General features: G+C 51.7%; 1 protein-coding gene across 4 annotated transcripts in view; it reads left to right on the top strand.

Moving 5' to 3' along the window:
• Positions 1–2,776: 2,776 nt before the first annotated feature.
• Positions 2,777–13,471, top strand: part of TULP1 (tubby like protein 1) — a 12,810-nt gene continuing 2,115 nt past the window's right edge. Inside the window, exons 1-14 of one of the 4 annotated variants that reach the window (XM_008591602.1) lie at positions 2,777–2,849; positions 2,949–3,000; positions 3,368–3,458; positions 3,750–3,902; positions 4,490–4,642; positions 5,401–5,502; positions 5,579–5,695; positions 6,011–6,123; positions 8,799–8,804; positions 8,905–9,075; positions 9,233–9,345; positions 10,219–10,333; positions 10,409–10,507; positions 12,720–12,891. In XM_008591602.1, coding sequence (XP_008589824.1) covers positions 2,803–2,849; positions 2,949–3,000; positions 3,368–3,458; positions 3,750–3,902; positions 4,490–4,642; positions 5,401–5,502; positions 5,579–5,695; positions 6,011–6,123; positions 8,799–8,804; positions 8,905–9,075; positions 9,233–9,345; positions 10,219–10,333; positions 10,409–10,507; positions 12,720–12,891 — 1,504 coding nt within the window. In that variant the 5' untranslated portion in view covers positions 2,777–2,802. Of the gene's footprint in view, positions 2,850–2,948; positions 3,001–3,367; positions 3,459–3,749; positions 3,903–4,489; positions 4,643–5,400; positions 5,503–5,578; positions 5,696–6,010; positions 6,130–8,798; positions 8,805–8,904; positions 9,076–9,232; positions 9,346–10,218; positions 10,334–10,408; positions 10,508–12,719; positions 12,892–13,471 lie in introns of all 4 variants that reach the window. The other 3 variants (XM_008591604.1, XM_008591603.1, XM_008591605.1) reach the window with 3 other exon arrangements.

The following is a 13,471-nucleotide window of genomic DNA, read 5'->3' as shown; positions in this document are numbered from 1 at the left end:
GATAATTGAGGGGATAATTGGGTGGGAGACATAGGGTATAATGACAATTTGTGGTAATGGGCATGCTGCCAGTACGGATCTGGCCATCACATCTTAGGCACGAGTGGTGACAATTTGCTTTGTACCCCCTGAATATTCATAACCAATAAAAAAAAAGAACACAGATGTTCAGGTGTACAGTCCCAGGCCCCGAGTGAGACAGGTGCTTCTTGTAATGCATTTGTTTGGAGTTTGAGATCCTTAGACTCCCTCTAAAAGGCAGGTCTCAGGCAGGGCCACTCTTGCCCTGGTCTAGGGGGCAGTACTGCTCCAATGTGCTGAGTTCTTTGCTGCCTGAAAACAATCTACACATGCTGTGCCTTGTGCCTGGAACATTCTCTTTCCTCATCTTTGAAATCCTCCAGGTTTCATTTTTTAAATTCCCTCCTCCTCAGACAGCCTCTAAATCCAAACTAGACCCCACCAGCCTACTATTCTCCTGGAATTTGGTTCTTTTCCTTCTTAGCATTTATCACAATTAATGATAATGAGATCATTATAACTAGTTTGTGTATTTATGTCTTTATTATCTGTCTTTTGCACATGAATGTAAGCTTCATGAGGGAAGGGACCACATCTTCTTGTCCATCACTGCATGACCAGTGCTTAGCAGAGTGCTTGGCACACAGTAAGTGCTCAGGAAATATTTGTTGACTGACTCAGCTGCAAGTTTCTTTGCCTTTAATATCAGGATGTTAATGTCTGCCTCATAAATATTATTGTGAGGGTGGACAGAGAATGGGAGCAAGCAGCTCAACACACAGTAGGTGGTCAGCAAATGCTATTATTATTATACTTTCAGTGGCAGGTGAGGACTGAGGACTCTTGGAGGAGGGGACTTAAGGGTTGTTTAGAGTTGTACAGGTTTCATGAAATAGGAAGGACGTTTCGGGAGGGAACAGCCTGAGTGAAGGCATGGAGGAGAGAAAGTACAGGCAGCAGCTTATGTGGCTGGAGGAAGAGTGTGGCTTGGGCTAACTCTGTAGTTAGAAAGGCAGATTGGGGTCAGACCAGGGAGAGCCTTCAGTGCCGATCCAACACATCTAAACTTGGCCCTTAGGCAACAGGGAACCAAAGGATGTTTTTGAGCAAATGTGACAACTGAAGAAGTAGTATTTTAGAAAGATTAATTATGGCCGGTTAGCTCAGTTCGTTAGAGCACAGCCTTATAACACCAAGGTCACAGGTTCTAATCCTGGTACTGGCCAGCTGTCAAAAAATAAAATTATGGTAAATCTGTATCAGATGGGCCACGGAGGTGAAGAAAGACAAGGTATGTAGCACCAGCACAAGGTGTAGCATGACTGTTTCATTCAAACTCCATCTCTATCCTTGTGACTGAATAAAATATGCAAGCATTAGGAGCAAAAGTTCTAACAGGAGACAGATCCAGATTCAAGCCCTGGCTCAGCATCTTTACTCTCTGGCTGACACTAAGCAAGCCACTTTACCTCCCTGAGCCTCAGTTTCTCCACCTATAAAATGGACATGATAATCTTTGCATTGCCTACCTCCCTGACTCTTGTGAGAATCAAATAAAATAAATAATGCATTCATTCAAAAGCTGAACCTAGATCATGTGTCAAGTTGTGTTGTATACGCTGGGAGACAGAGATAAAGTGGAAGTGCTATGAAAAGGGGCACACAATAACCAATTATTGAGTGCTCACTGTATGCAGCCTCCCACCTGTCATCTCATTTAATCTGCACAATATCACTACCGGGTGGGTACTACTATCAAACCCATTTTATAAATGAGGAAATGGAGGCTCAGAGAGGCTAAGTAACTCACCCAGGGACGTTCAGCTCTTCGGTGACAGGGTGCAGGGCTTTGACTCAGAGCTGGCCATGTCCCAGATGACTGCCTCCCTCCTGGTGCTACACACCTTGAAACACATCAAGACATATCCAACCTCCAGGCTTTGTCTTGCTGTTCCCTTTCCTGGTGGCCCCATCCCACCTTTTTTCTTTTTCTTTTTTTTTTTTTTTGCCTATGGAACTCCTACTCACCTTTCAAGTTTTGGATCAGACTTTAGGAAGTTTCTGGGGCCCCTGACTGGGCCCCTCCTCTGGGCTTCTTCACCACCTAATCAAACCTCTCCCAAGACATTAAGCACACCCACACTCTATCCTGGGCCTCCAAGCCTTTAAAAAAGCATGCCTCTATCAGTAAAAAATATTTACACATATACCCCCAATATAGGCACATTTCTTTTAAAAATATATACACATGCTTCTGTCAATAATGTTAAATATTAGTAAATACTAGTCCTTATTTCTTACAAGAAATAAAGATAAACGCAGAATCCAATCTAATATTTTCCTTTTTTTTTTTTTGTGGTGGATGGCGGGACCCCTGGAACTTCCTATTGTGGTCTAATATTTTCTTCTCGCACCCCATTGACCACTGACAGGTTACAAATCTAACCCAAAGTTTCTGGGGGCACGGTCGAGCTGGTACCTACCTCCTTTAGGCTGCTGGGGGTGTGACTTCTCAGACTTGGGAGTTGAGACCCTTCCCCTCAATGGCCTGGGCTCAGTGGGGGAGGGGAAGGAGTTGAGACCCTTCCCCTCAATGGCCTGGGCTCAGTGGGGGAGGGGAAGGTCGTGGGGGGAGCCCCTCCCGCGGTGACGCCAGGCGGCCACCTTTGAGGCAGGCGGGAGCTGGGGGTGAAGTTGAGCCGGGATTAGCTGGGGCGGGGCGAGGAGGCGCCTAAAGCTGCAGGGCGGCCAGAGAAGGGGGCGCGGACAGGTGAATGCACCATGCCGCTGCAGGACGAAACCCTCCGAGAGGTGTGGGCCTCAGACAGGTCCGGTGGTCCCCACGTCGCTCTACCTGAACCCTGGGGGGCACGGATGGGGGGGGCAGGCAGGGGGAGGGAGACAGGCTGATCCCTTGCCACCCTCAGTGGGCATGAGGAAGACGGCCTGAGCCCGGAGGTCCAGCGACGCCCCAAGCAGGTATGTCACCCCGCTTGGAAAGGAGGCAGAGAGACGTCCCCACTGCGTGTGAACCCACGCAGGGCAGGGGGTCGGGGGTGGGGGCGGGTTCCCCTCGCAGCGTCTAGCGGCTGCGTGTCTGGAGCTTTTGGAGGGAGAAAGGGGAGTTTAGGGGCACACGGTATCCAGGGGAGCAATTGGGGCTTTGGGGCATTGGAGGTGGCCGTGGTGCACAGAAGGGGGCATTCTTCCTCATCCCAAGAAGGGGCTGCAGCTCCCTCCCGATAATCCGCGGTTATTTCTGGCGGCTCAAGGGATTAGAGGGTGATGGGCAGCGCTCAGAGCCCCCCTTTCCTTCCTGGCCCTCCTCTTGACGCCCATTCCGCAGCGACCGGTCCCGGGACAGAAGCTGAGGAAGAAGAAGACGGAGACCCCTGAGTCCCCCCGCCCCACGGGATCCAAGCCCCGGAGACCAGGAGGCGGGCGGGGGGCCGAGCCCGGGGGCGCCCCCCAGGGGGAGGGGCGCGGGAGCGAGAGACCTGCTGAGCCCGGGAGCCCCCCGGGGGGCTGGGGGCAGGGGGAGCTGGAGGGGGAAGGGAGAGGATGGATGAAAGCCAGGGGACGGGTGCTGAAGGTGGGAACGGAGGCCAGCAGAGACCCCCGGGTTAAGAGCCCCAGGGGGCGCGCCCCAGGCTCGGGGGTTGGGTGTCGGGGCGCTGCCTCCCGGAGCCCGGGGCGGGACCCCTCCTGAACCCCGCATCTCGGCTCAGCGGGGCGGAGGGGGAGGCCGCGGGAGGAGGCCACCCCCGACCCGGCCAGGGCGCCGCAGACCGTCTACACCAAGTTCCTCAGGGACCCCGAGGCCAAGAAGCGTGACCCCCGGGAAACCTTCCTGGTAGCCCGCGCCGCAGACGCCGAGGACGGTGAGCGAGGGACCGAGGGACGGGCGGGTAAGGGCGCATGCAGAGAAGGAACGACCGCCCCCCACCCCGGGGGCCAGAAAAGCAGCAAAGACGGCCTCCGTGGCCTTGTCTTTGGGGCAGGTACCAACCTTGAGGTTGTCTCTTCTTCTCCTCCCCCATTTTACAGATGGGAAACTGAGGCACAGGGAGGTTAAGGGTTTTGCCTTAAACTACAGCTAGGAGCCAGAAGTAGCCTGGGTGGGTCCGAATGCAGGTCAGAGACAGACAAGGGCCAGGGGAAGCAGGGTGGGTGCAGCGAGAGGCGGGCAGAGAAGGCAAACCTGGAGCCTGGAGAGTGCAAGCAGGGCAGAGCCACAGAGGGGGGCTTTCACCAGAGGGGGGTTTCCACCAGCTCACTCTCCGAAGATTTGGTGTCACCCTCATTCTTCCAGGAAGGTGCCAACACTCCTTCTCCTGCACCTGTTCCAGAAGGGCAGGCTCCCACCCCTGATGCCCACTCACCACTTCCCAGCAGTCTGGAGGAACTGTGCTCCCCACATAAGGGGGGGACCACCTGAGCCCCCATTATGAGGAGTTTCTACCTACAGAGGAGCAGGAGGAGGAAGAGGACAAGGAGGATGAGGAGGAAGAGGAAGAAGAGGAAAAGAAAGAGAAAATCCCTCTGCCTCCCAAGAAACCCCTGAAAGAGAAGGCTCCTGCTGACTTGAAGGAGAGGAGAGCCAAGGCCCAGGGCCTGAGGGGTGGGTGTTGAGGGTCCAGAGGGAGCACACAGGCCTGCAGCAACAGCCCTGCCTGGGAGGGCTCGGAGTCTCACTGAATCACAGGAGACGAGACCTCAAAAAGTCACCCAGTGGCTTGACCAGAGCGTTTCTTCCCCCTGATGGTCCTTAGGGAGAGAGACCAATACGTGCCCTCCCTCACCCTCACCCTATCCTCTCCCTTACCCCTGCCCAGGGTGCTGGGGGTCGGGGTGTGAAACAGAAGATTTTAGTTTTCTTTGTGATATTTTTAACTCAATTTGAATTATTGTTATAATTTTTATAAAAGTATCAAAGTGATTACAGTAAAAATAAATCAAAGAATCAATGCTGTGATGGCTCCCTGGCCCGGGTACCTCACCCTACAGGTACCAGCAGTCTGGTCTAGATGTGTACTTGGGCCTCTGAGGGAGGGAGAGCTCCTCTGTAGCAGTGCCAGAGGAGGTTTCCTGGAGGATACAGGTGGAAGGCAGGCCTCAAAGGCTCATTTAGAAGGCCTGACATCCATGCACGCATTCATTCATTCATTTATTCATTATTTGGTTACTGCTCATTAAGCTCCTGGTCTTTGTCCAGCGCTTTTTTGGTTGCAGGGAAAACAAGATAAGCAGAAGGCAGACTGTGGGCCCTGGTCAGGCCCTCAGACTCACTGGGGACTAAAGAAAGGATGAGTGGGTTGGAAGGTGTCTTTAAGTCCCAACAGGCTCCTTCTTTGTCTAAGCCCCACCTTCCACTTCCAGGAGACCCAGGAAGCCCTGATCCCCCACTGAAACCCCATCGAATTAAGAAGAAGGATGCTCCAGCAGGGGAGGGGACCAAGATGAGAAAGACAAAGAAAAATGGTGAGCCCAGCGTCAGGAGGAATAGGGGACTCTGGATGTAGTAGGGGATATGACCCTTACACATCCACACATGCAGGGTCTGGGGATGATGACAAGGACCCCTTAGTGAGCCCAGCCAGAGTGAAGAAGAGCCCAGCAGCCATGTTCCTGGTTGGGGAAGGTGGCCCTGCCGAGAAAGCTTTGAAGAAGAAAGGTGGGTGGCAGTGGCTTCTGGTGCCATGACATCTTGAGGTTGTCCTGGGGTGGGGATCTGGGGATCCTTACATCATGTGTGCAGGGCAAGGTAAGGAGTGTGAGCTCTAGAGTCAGAAAATATGGGTGGCATCTTGACCCCCACTTTGACAGCTGTGTGGTCTCAGGTGTCTTAGCCTTTCTGAGTCTCTGATAATAATAATGTGGGGTTGACCCTCTGTGGTTGTGGGGAGGGCCCAAGTGAGACATGGGTGCTGGAAGCACTTTGCAAACCAGGAAAAGAAGTTCACAGCCCTGTGTCCCCCTCCATGCCCAGGAACTCCCAAAGGCCCAGAAGAGGACAGGAAGGAGGAAGAAGAGGAGGAGGAGGAAGCTGTGGTGACCAAGAACAGCAATCAGAAGGGCAAAGCAAAAGGAAAAGGCAAAAAGGTTGGGGCCCAGAGAGGAAGGGGACAAAGGTCCCTTCAGGAAGCAGTGGCAGGGTCTGGACTTGGGAGACCAGACTGTGGGACCTCATGGGCTGGGGCCTTAGAGTCACTTGGGGTTGGATTCTTGGCTCCACCTCTTATGACAGGATATGAGGACAAGGACACCAGGTATGTGAGAATAGAAGTGTTAGCGGGGTGACCAGGCTAGGATAAGTCACTGCAAGGCCTTACGTCATCTGGTGTCTGAGGCCCGCCCCCACAGCATAACCATCAGACATAGCCAGAGTTGCCCATAGCCCCCACGTGAAGAGACACACATTTTCTGTGTCAGGGAGGTGGAGCACACAGGCAGAGAGGCACATGTGTACACACCTTTGGGCACACTGACTGATAGTCAGCTGTACCAGTTGTTAAAATATTTCTACCCTACTGCCCAGAGCTTCCCAAGTGCTTTCTGCCACCCCACCTATGATCTCCCAACCTCCCAGCAGCCAAACAACCCAGCAACTAAAGGGTTAACACCTGGCTGTCAGGGGCCTCCAGGATCCCCCTCAAAGACTACCAGTGTCCATTCTGACCAGGCATTCTCTGTGGGCAGAACAGGCTGTTAAGTATTTTGAATATTGCGCTTGCCCACAAACAGGACTCAGGCACCAACACACACAAGCCAGAGTAAGCAGGACAGGGAGATCCAACTGAGAGACAGAAATTGATGAAAGTCTTTGAGAAATAGGTTTCTGCCAGTGGAGAGATCACTACAAGGGCCTGGGTCTCAGCTTTGCAGGTTTATTAGTTTGTGCAGGAGTGGTCGGGTCTTGGGGCACTGATTCACATTAACCAAGATCACCAGCTGCTGATGTATAACCTGAAAGGCCAGTTTATTATCTCCCGGGGGAACACAACTGCAGAGCAGACTTCAATACAGTAGGTCCTTGAAATTAGCAGCTGTGGAAGTGTTTGAATAAGCTCTGGCTTTCTCCACATCACATTCCAAACATAGTGTTGTTTCCCAAGTTTCTTCTGGAGTAGCCTAGAGTGGAGAACAGATGGTCACTTGCTCCCTGGCTGAGGGCCCGCTGCCCCCCACCGATAGCATCAATCCTCAAAGGCACACACCCAGGCTGGCGGTCCATCTCTCCCCTGCTGGGAAAGTTGGGCTTAGAATCTTGGCTCCCCCTCCTATGAGGGACAGAACATGAAGACAAAGGGCACCAGGTTTGTGAGAACAGAAGGGGCTGTTGTGGGGTCACCAGTCACCCTGGGGCTTTATGTAACCCAATTGTCATTAAGAGTTTCTCAATGAGCAAAGTGAGCTGATTTATTCATTCATGTTTTAATTGTGTATTGCTGTGTAACAAATCATGCCAAAACTTAGTCTCTTAAAACAGCAAACATTTATTTTCTTACTCAATTTCTGAGAGTCAGAAATCTTGGAGCGGCTTAGCAGGGTGGTTCTGGCTCAGGGTCTCACAAGTCAGCATGCCAGCTGGGGCTTCGGCCACTCTGAAAGCTTGACTGGACATGGGACATCCACTTCTAAAATGGTTCACTGTCATGGTTGTTGGCTGAAGGTCTCAGGTCCTTTCCACATGGACCTCTCCTTAGGGCTGCTTGAGTGTTCTTATGACATGGCAGTCAACTTTTCCCAGAGCCCAAGAAAGAGAGTCCGGCAGGAGGCACAGTATTTTTTAATGGCCCAGCCTTAGAAGTGGCCTACCATCACTTCTGCCAGTCTGTTGGTCACAAAGACCAACACTGATACACTGTGGGAGGGGACTACACAAAGGCCTAAACACCAGGAGGAAGGGATCATTGGGGGCACCTTGGAGGTTGGCTACTACATTCATTATTTAGTATATGCTAACAATGACAGTAGCCGACACCTCTGTAGTGCTTCCTATGTGCTTAGAACACAGCAGTCCATTCCGTCAGCCTCGGTTCACCCCTTGAGCTAGTGTCCACATGGGAGAAGTTCTGTCTAAAGACTCTAGATCTAAAAGGAGGGGCCAGCCCGTGGCTCACTTGGGTGAGTGTGGTGCTGACAACACCAAGTCAAGGGTTAAGATCCCCTTACCAGTCATCTTTAAAAAAAAATTAAAATAAAATAAAAATAAAAGGAGATAGGACAGAACTCAAACCCCAACTCCAGCTCTCACTAGTTACGTGAACTCAAGTAAGTGACTTAACTTTTCTAAGCTACAGCTTCTTTATCCTTACGATGGGGACAACTAACTCTGGGTTGACACGGGAATTAAATGAGTTAATATTTGGAAATTACTTATACTATGGCACATTGGTATAGTTTATATGAGTGTTCATTAAATATGTAAATTAAATAAAGTCTGTCGTAGATATCCAACCCCACCATACCTACTTCTCAGATGAAAAATTGAGTCACAGTGTGGTTAAAATGTAATAAACATGACAGACAGTTAGTGGAGGAATCAGGATTTGAACCCAGACTGTCTGGCTCCAGAGCTTGGGCTCTTAACCACAAGCTAAACAAAACCATAATACGCACAAATCTTCCTCAGAGCCTAACGTGACCGTGCTGGGCTGCTGAGGAAGTGTGAAGGGCAAAGGTGTCCCAGCCCCAAGGGACGTGGGCCCTGCTGTCCCAGCCCCAAGGGACGTAGGCCCTGCACTAACTGGCCTCTCTGTTCTCTCTGCACACAGAAAGTGGTGAGTTGTCCTGCCTGCCCTGCCTATGTCCCAGCGCTGGGGAGCAGCTGAGGTGGGGAGCTGGTGCTCTGGGGCTGATGAACCCTCTACCCCCACCCAGAAGGAGGAGAGGGCCCCGTCTCCACCCGTGGAAGTGGACGAACCCCAGGAGTTCGTGCTCCGGCCTGCCCCCCAGGGCCGGACAGTGCGCTGCCGGCTGACCCGGGACAAGAAGGGCATGGATCGGGGAATGTATCCTTCCTACTTCCTGCACCTGGACACGGAGAAGAAGGTGGGTAGGAAGAGGTGGTGGAGGGTGAGGTGGGATGGGGCGGTACCATGACCCAGGCTGAGGGAGGGTCTAGGGCCAGGACGAACAGGTCTCTTCCCCCTCAATCCTCTACCCCATCTTCTACCCTGTTCTCCCACCTCACTCCCCTTCTCCCCAGGTATTCCTATTGGCTGGCAGGAAACGGAAACGGAGCAAGACAACCAATTACCTCATCTCCAGCGACCCTACCAATCTGTCCCGAGGAGGGGAGAACTTCATCGGGAAGCTGAGGTAGGGCTGGGCTTCCTGGGGTTGGGGGGCTTGGGTCAGCAAGGAAGGCCACAGTCATCTCTGTCCCATTGTGCCTGGCAGAGTGCTCACCCTGCAAATGTCTCCTAGTCCAGGCCTTATCACGCTTGGAGGTGCCCAGATCACACGGGGATCTTTGTTAACATGGTTCAGTGGGAGGAGCTCTGTGGGGTGGGCCTGAGAATCTGCATTCTAACAAGCACCCAGGTGATGCCCACACTGCCCGTCCAGAAACCTTGCTTGGAGCAGGGCATAAGCTCCATGAGGGCAGGGACCATGCTGTCCTGCTGATGGTTGAATTCCTAGCACCTGGTACATAGTAGCCACTCAACAAATACTTGCTGAGTGAATGAACACAAATATTCAGCACTGCTCTGTGCTATGTCTCCCCATATATCTCATCTAATCCTCACCACAAATCTGAGAGTGGGGTGGGAGGAGGTGAACCCCTGAGTAGGCCTTATTTCTTTTATTTACATATTTAGCAAAACGTATACAAGGCATACCTATGTGTCAGGTGTAGTTCTAATTAACTTCCAAATATTAACACACCCAATCCTCTTACCAACCAAATAAGAGATACTATTATGCCTGTTTTATAGATGACAGAGTTGAGGCTCGGAGAGTTTAATTTGCCTAAGGTCCCCACAGCTAGTAAGAGATGGAGCTGGGATGTGAACGTTGCCTGGGCGTTCTCCTTGTAGATCCAGCTTTCAAAAAGGGGGAAGCCTGGAGATATGAATTGTTCAGTCCTAAGACACCCCACCCTTACGTAGAAGCTCTTCAAACTGCTTGGCTGTGAGGAAGGGTACTAGGGAAGGGATGTGGAATCCCCCAGCCCCACCCTATTCGCAGGTCCAACCTCCTGGGGAACCGCTTTACTGTCTTTGACAACGGGAAGAACCCGCAGCGAGGAGGAGGCAGCGGTGATGTGGGGAGCCTCCGGCAGGAGCTGGCAGCTGTGATCTATGTGAGAACTCCACCTGTCCCCCATGCCGGGCTCCTCCCCTTACAGGGGCCGGCCTAAAGGGCATCTCCCTCCCAGGAAACCAACGTGCTGGGCTTCCGCGGTCCCCGGCGCATGACGGTCATCATTCCCGGCATGAGTGCAGACAACGAGAGGGTTCCCATCCGGCCCCGAAATGTGAGCCCGCACCTGCCTGACCCGTCCCTGAGAGTCCTGCTCCCAATGCGACCCACCCCGGGACAGCAGGGGGTGGGGACTCAGCTCACCCAATACCCAGCCCTTTGAGCACACTCGACCTCCAGCACAAATTCATTCTGGCAATTTGTGGAATGAATTCAGGTTTTTTGTAACTGAATTCACGGAAACAACCACAGTGGGTTTTTTTTTGGGGGGGGGGTTGTTTTCCATTTTACTTCAAATCATTCATGTATTAATTGAACACACATATGTATATTGAGTCAAGTATTATTCTAGGCACCTGAAAACATCAGTTTACAAAACAGAGATCTGCCCTCTTGTAGCTGGTATTCTAGTGGAAGGAAACACTGTAGACAACAACTGTGATACCTTTTTTGTTTTTTGGTAGCTGGTGTGTGTGTGCGTGTGTTTGTTTTTTGGTAGCTGGTGTGTGTGTGTGTGTTTGTTTTTTGGTAGCTGGTGTGTGTGTGTGTGTGTGTGTCTGGGGTTTGATCCCTGTACTGGCCAGCTGCCAAAAAGAAACAAATCTTTTAAAAAATTAAACAGAGTGGTCAGAGTGGGCCTCAGTGGGAAGGTGAGGGGGCCAGACTGAAGATATCCGGGGGAAGAGCATCCAGGCAGAGGGAAGAGCCAGTGCAAAGGCCCTGAGGCAAGACGGTGCCTGGTGGGTCTGAGGAAAAGCAAGGTGGCCAGTGCCGCCGGCCGGAGGGGGAGGAGGTCAGAGAGGTAAGAGTGAGGGGCAGAGAGGGCCTATATAACTGGTTTTTACTCTGAGAGAAATGGAAAGCCACAGCAGGGTTTTGAGTGAAGGAGTGCCATGTTTTACATTTTAAAAAGCAAAGGTGTGTGTGTGTGCAACGTGTGGTAAGATGGGGAGACGTGGCCTCCCTCAGGGTCTTGTGCTCTTTGCTCCTTAGCGTTGCAGGTTGGTGAGCACAGGATTTCAGGGATGGGATGACTCTCACACCCCACACTCACAGGATATTGATGTCACTGTACTCATTTACAATGAAAAATAATACCCCTGTCAGCTGACCATGCATCCTTCCCTGCTGGAAAGCCACCTGAGGCCAGCTGACGCGTGGACACCAACCACGGAAGGCTGGGTCTTAAGAGTTCATTCACTTGGCTGTGGGGCCCGCGGTTGCTCCTTCCATGCCTGGAATAAACCCACAAATCCTCCAGAGGCAGCACCTCCCGTCTTTGGGCTTTGTAAGAAGCCCAAAGTGCTGCTCTGGGTCTCTCTTCATCATCCCACAGTTCATTCATTTTGCAATCATTTATTAAACACACACTCTGTGCCAGGCACTGGAGGTCCAAAATCAACACAACAGTTATCAAGATAATATCTGGTATTTACTGAGTACCCATTCTGTGCCAGCAACTGCTCTAAATAACACTCCATCCCAGGCCAGCCAGCCACCAACAAAAAAACCCCCAAAACTCTATGTGCTATTAACTTACTTAATCCTCAGAACACCCTTTTGTGAGGGAAACTGAGGCACAGAGAAGTTAATAAAATACTGTTCCTGCCCTTAGAGTACCTAATTCTATCCATTACAGTGCAGTGGGAAGAATGGTAAGAGCAAGGTGTCATGGCAGCTCAGAGCTGAGACATCGATCAGATTGTGGGGTCAGGAAGGCTTCTGGCCGAAGGTGATCTTGAGTGGACTCACTCTGAACCAAGAACATGAACTGGTGACAGGACACTCAGGAAATAAATATCTCAAGAGCACATCATGCAGACACTGCTCCTTCCTTTCAGGAACTCAACTCCAGGGACACTTTGTTTCAATCGCTAAACAGTCCATCTTCCCAAGCTCAACTGTGCGCTCCTTGCAGCTCCTAGGACATCCTTGTAATCAGGTGACAGCATGTGGCCATGTCCTAAGACCCTTTGGGTACCAGTGCACGAAGCACCTACTGTGTGCAAGATGCCCCTTTCTACTTTCCAGCCCTCCACTTTGGCATCCCACAGACAAAGACCCACTCTCACAAGTGTTTACCCTGCTCACAAGGACATGACAGATGCCAAACATGCTCTCACAGATACCCTGAATGGACATCGACATCCAAACTGCACACAGGAAGGGCACACACAGGTGCCCAGGCCCTTCGTCCGGTCAGCCCTGAGCTATGTTGGCCCCCTCTAACTACCCTCTCCCTATCTACTCCTCCTCGGATACCCCAGGCCAGTGATGGGCTGCTGGTGCGCTGGCAGAACAAGACCCTGGAGAGCCTCATCGAGCTGCACAACAAGCCACCTGTCTGGAACGAAGACAGTGGCTCCTACACCCTCAACTTCCAAGGCCGGGTCACCCAAGCCTCAGTCAAGAACTTCCAGATTGTCCACGCTGATGACCGTGAGTATCTGAGGGCGCAGGTCAGGCTGTTCCCCACCACCCCCAGGACCTCAATCCTCACTCAGTCTTTTCTGCACCATCTCTGTCTCTGTCGCACACATACCAGGCTGGTCCTAGCCTTTATCCCTGGAACTGGAACATCCAGCAAGGTCACTCCTCCATGGGTGTTGACACTGCTCCCAGAAACCTCAGATATTACAAGCAGGTGTCTTAGGGCTCATTTTCCAGGTTTTATTCCAGCACTGGCCAGAGTCATGGAGTAGATAATAGAACATTCTGGGTAAGATTGTGTTGAAGGGAGGGTTGAGCTGCTGGAGTCTGAAAACCACTGAGAGCCCAAACTCTCTGTGGTCAAAGAGGGTGCTGAGGCTCAGAGAGGGCAGCCTTTGCCCAGGGTCTCTTAGCTCCTGCAGGCAGTTACACTGGCCCTCAAAATTTATTTCACAAAACTTACAGTGCTTTCTATGTGCCAGGCACAGTCCTCGGGAATTTACAGATATTGAATCAATAAACCCTTTCTTTTTTTTTTTTTTTTTTCCTTTTTTTGTCTTTTTTCGTGTCCGGCAACGGACCGCAACCC

Source organism: Galeopterus variegatus, unplaced genomic scaffold (assembly GCF_000696425.1).
Source record: "Galeopterus variegatus unplaced genomic scaffold, G_variegatus-3.0.2 Scaffold7078, whole genome shotgun sequence".
NCBI classification, from domain to species: Eukaryota; Metazoa; Chordata; class Mammalia; order Dermoptera; family Cynocephalidae; genus Galeopterus; species Galeopterus variegatus.
This window is presented reverse-complemented; position numbering and strand designations above follow the sequence as displayed.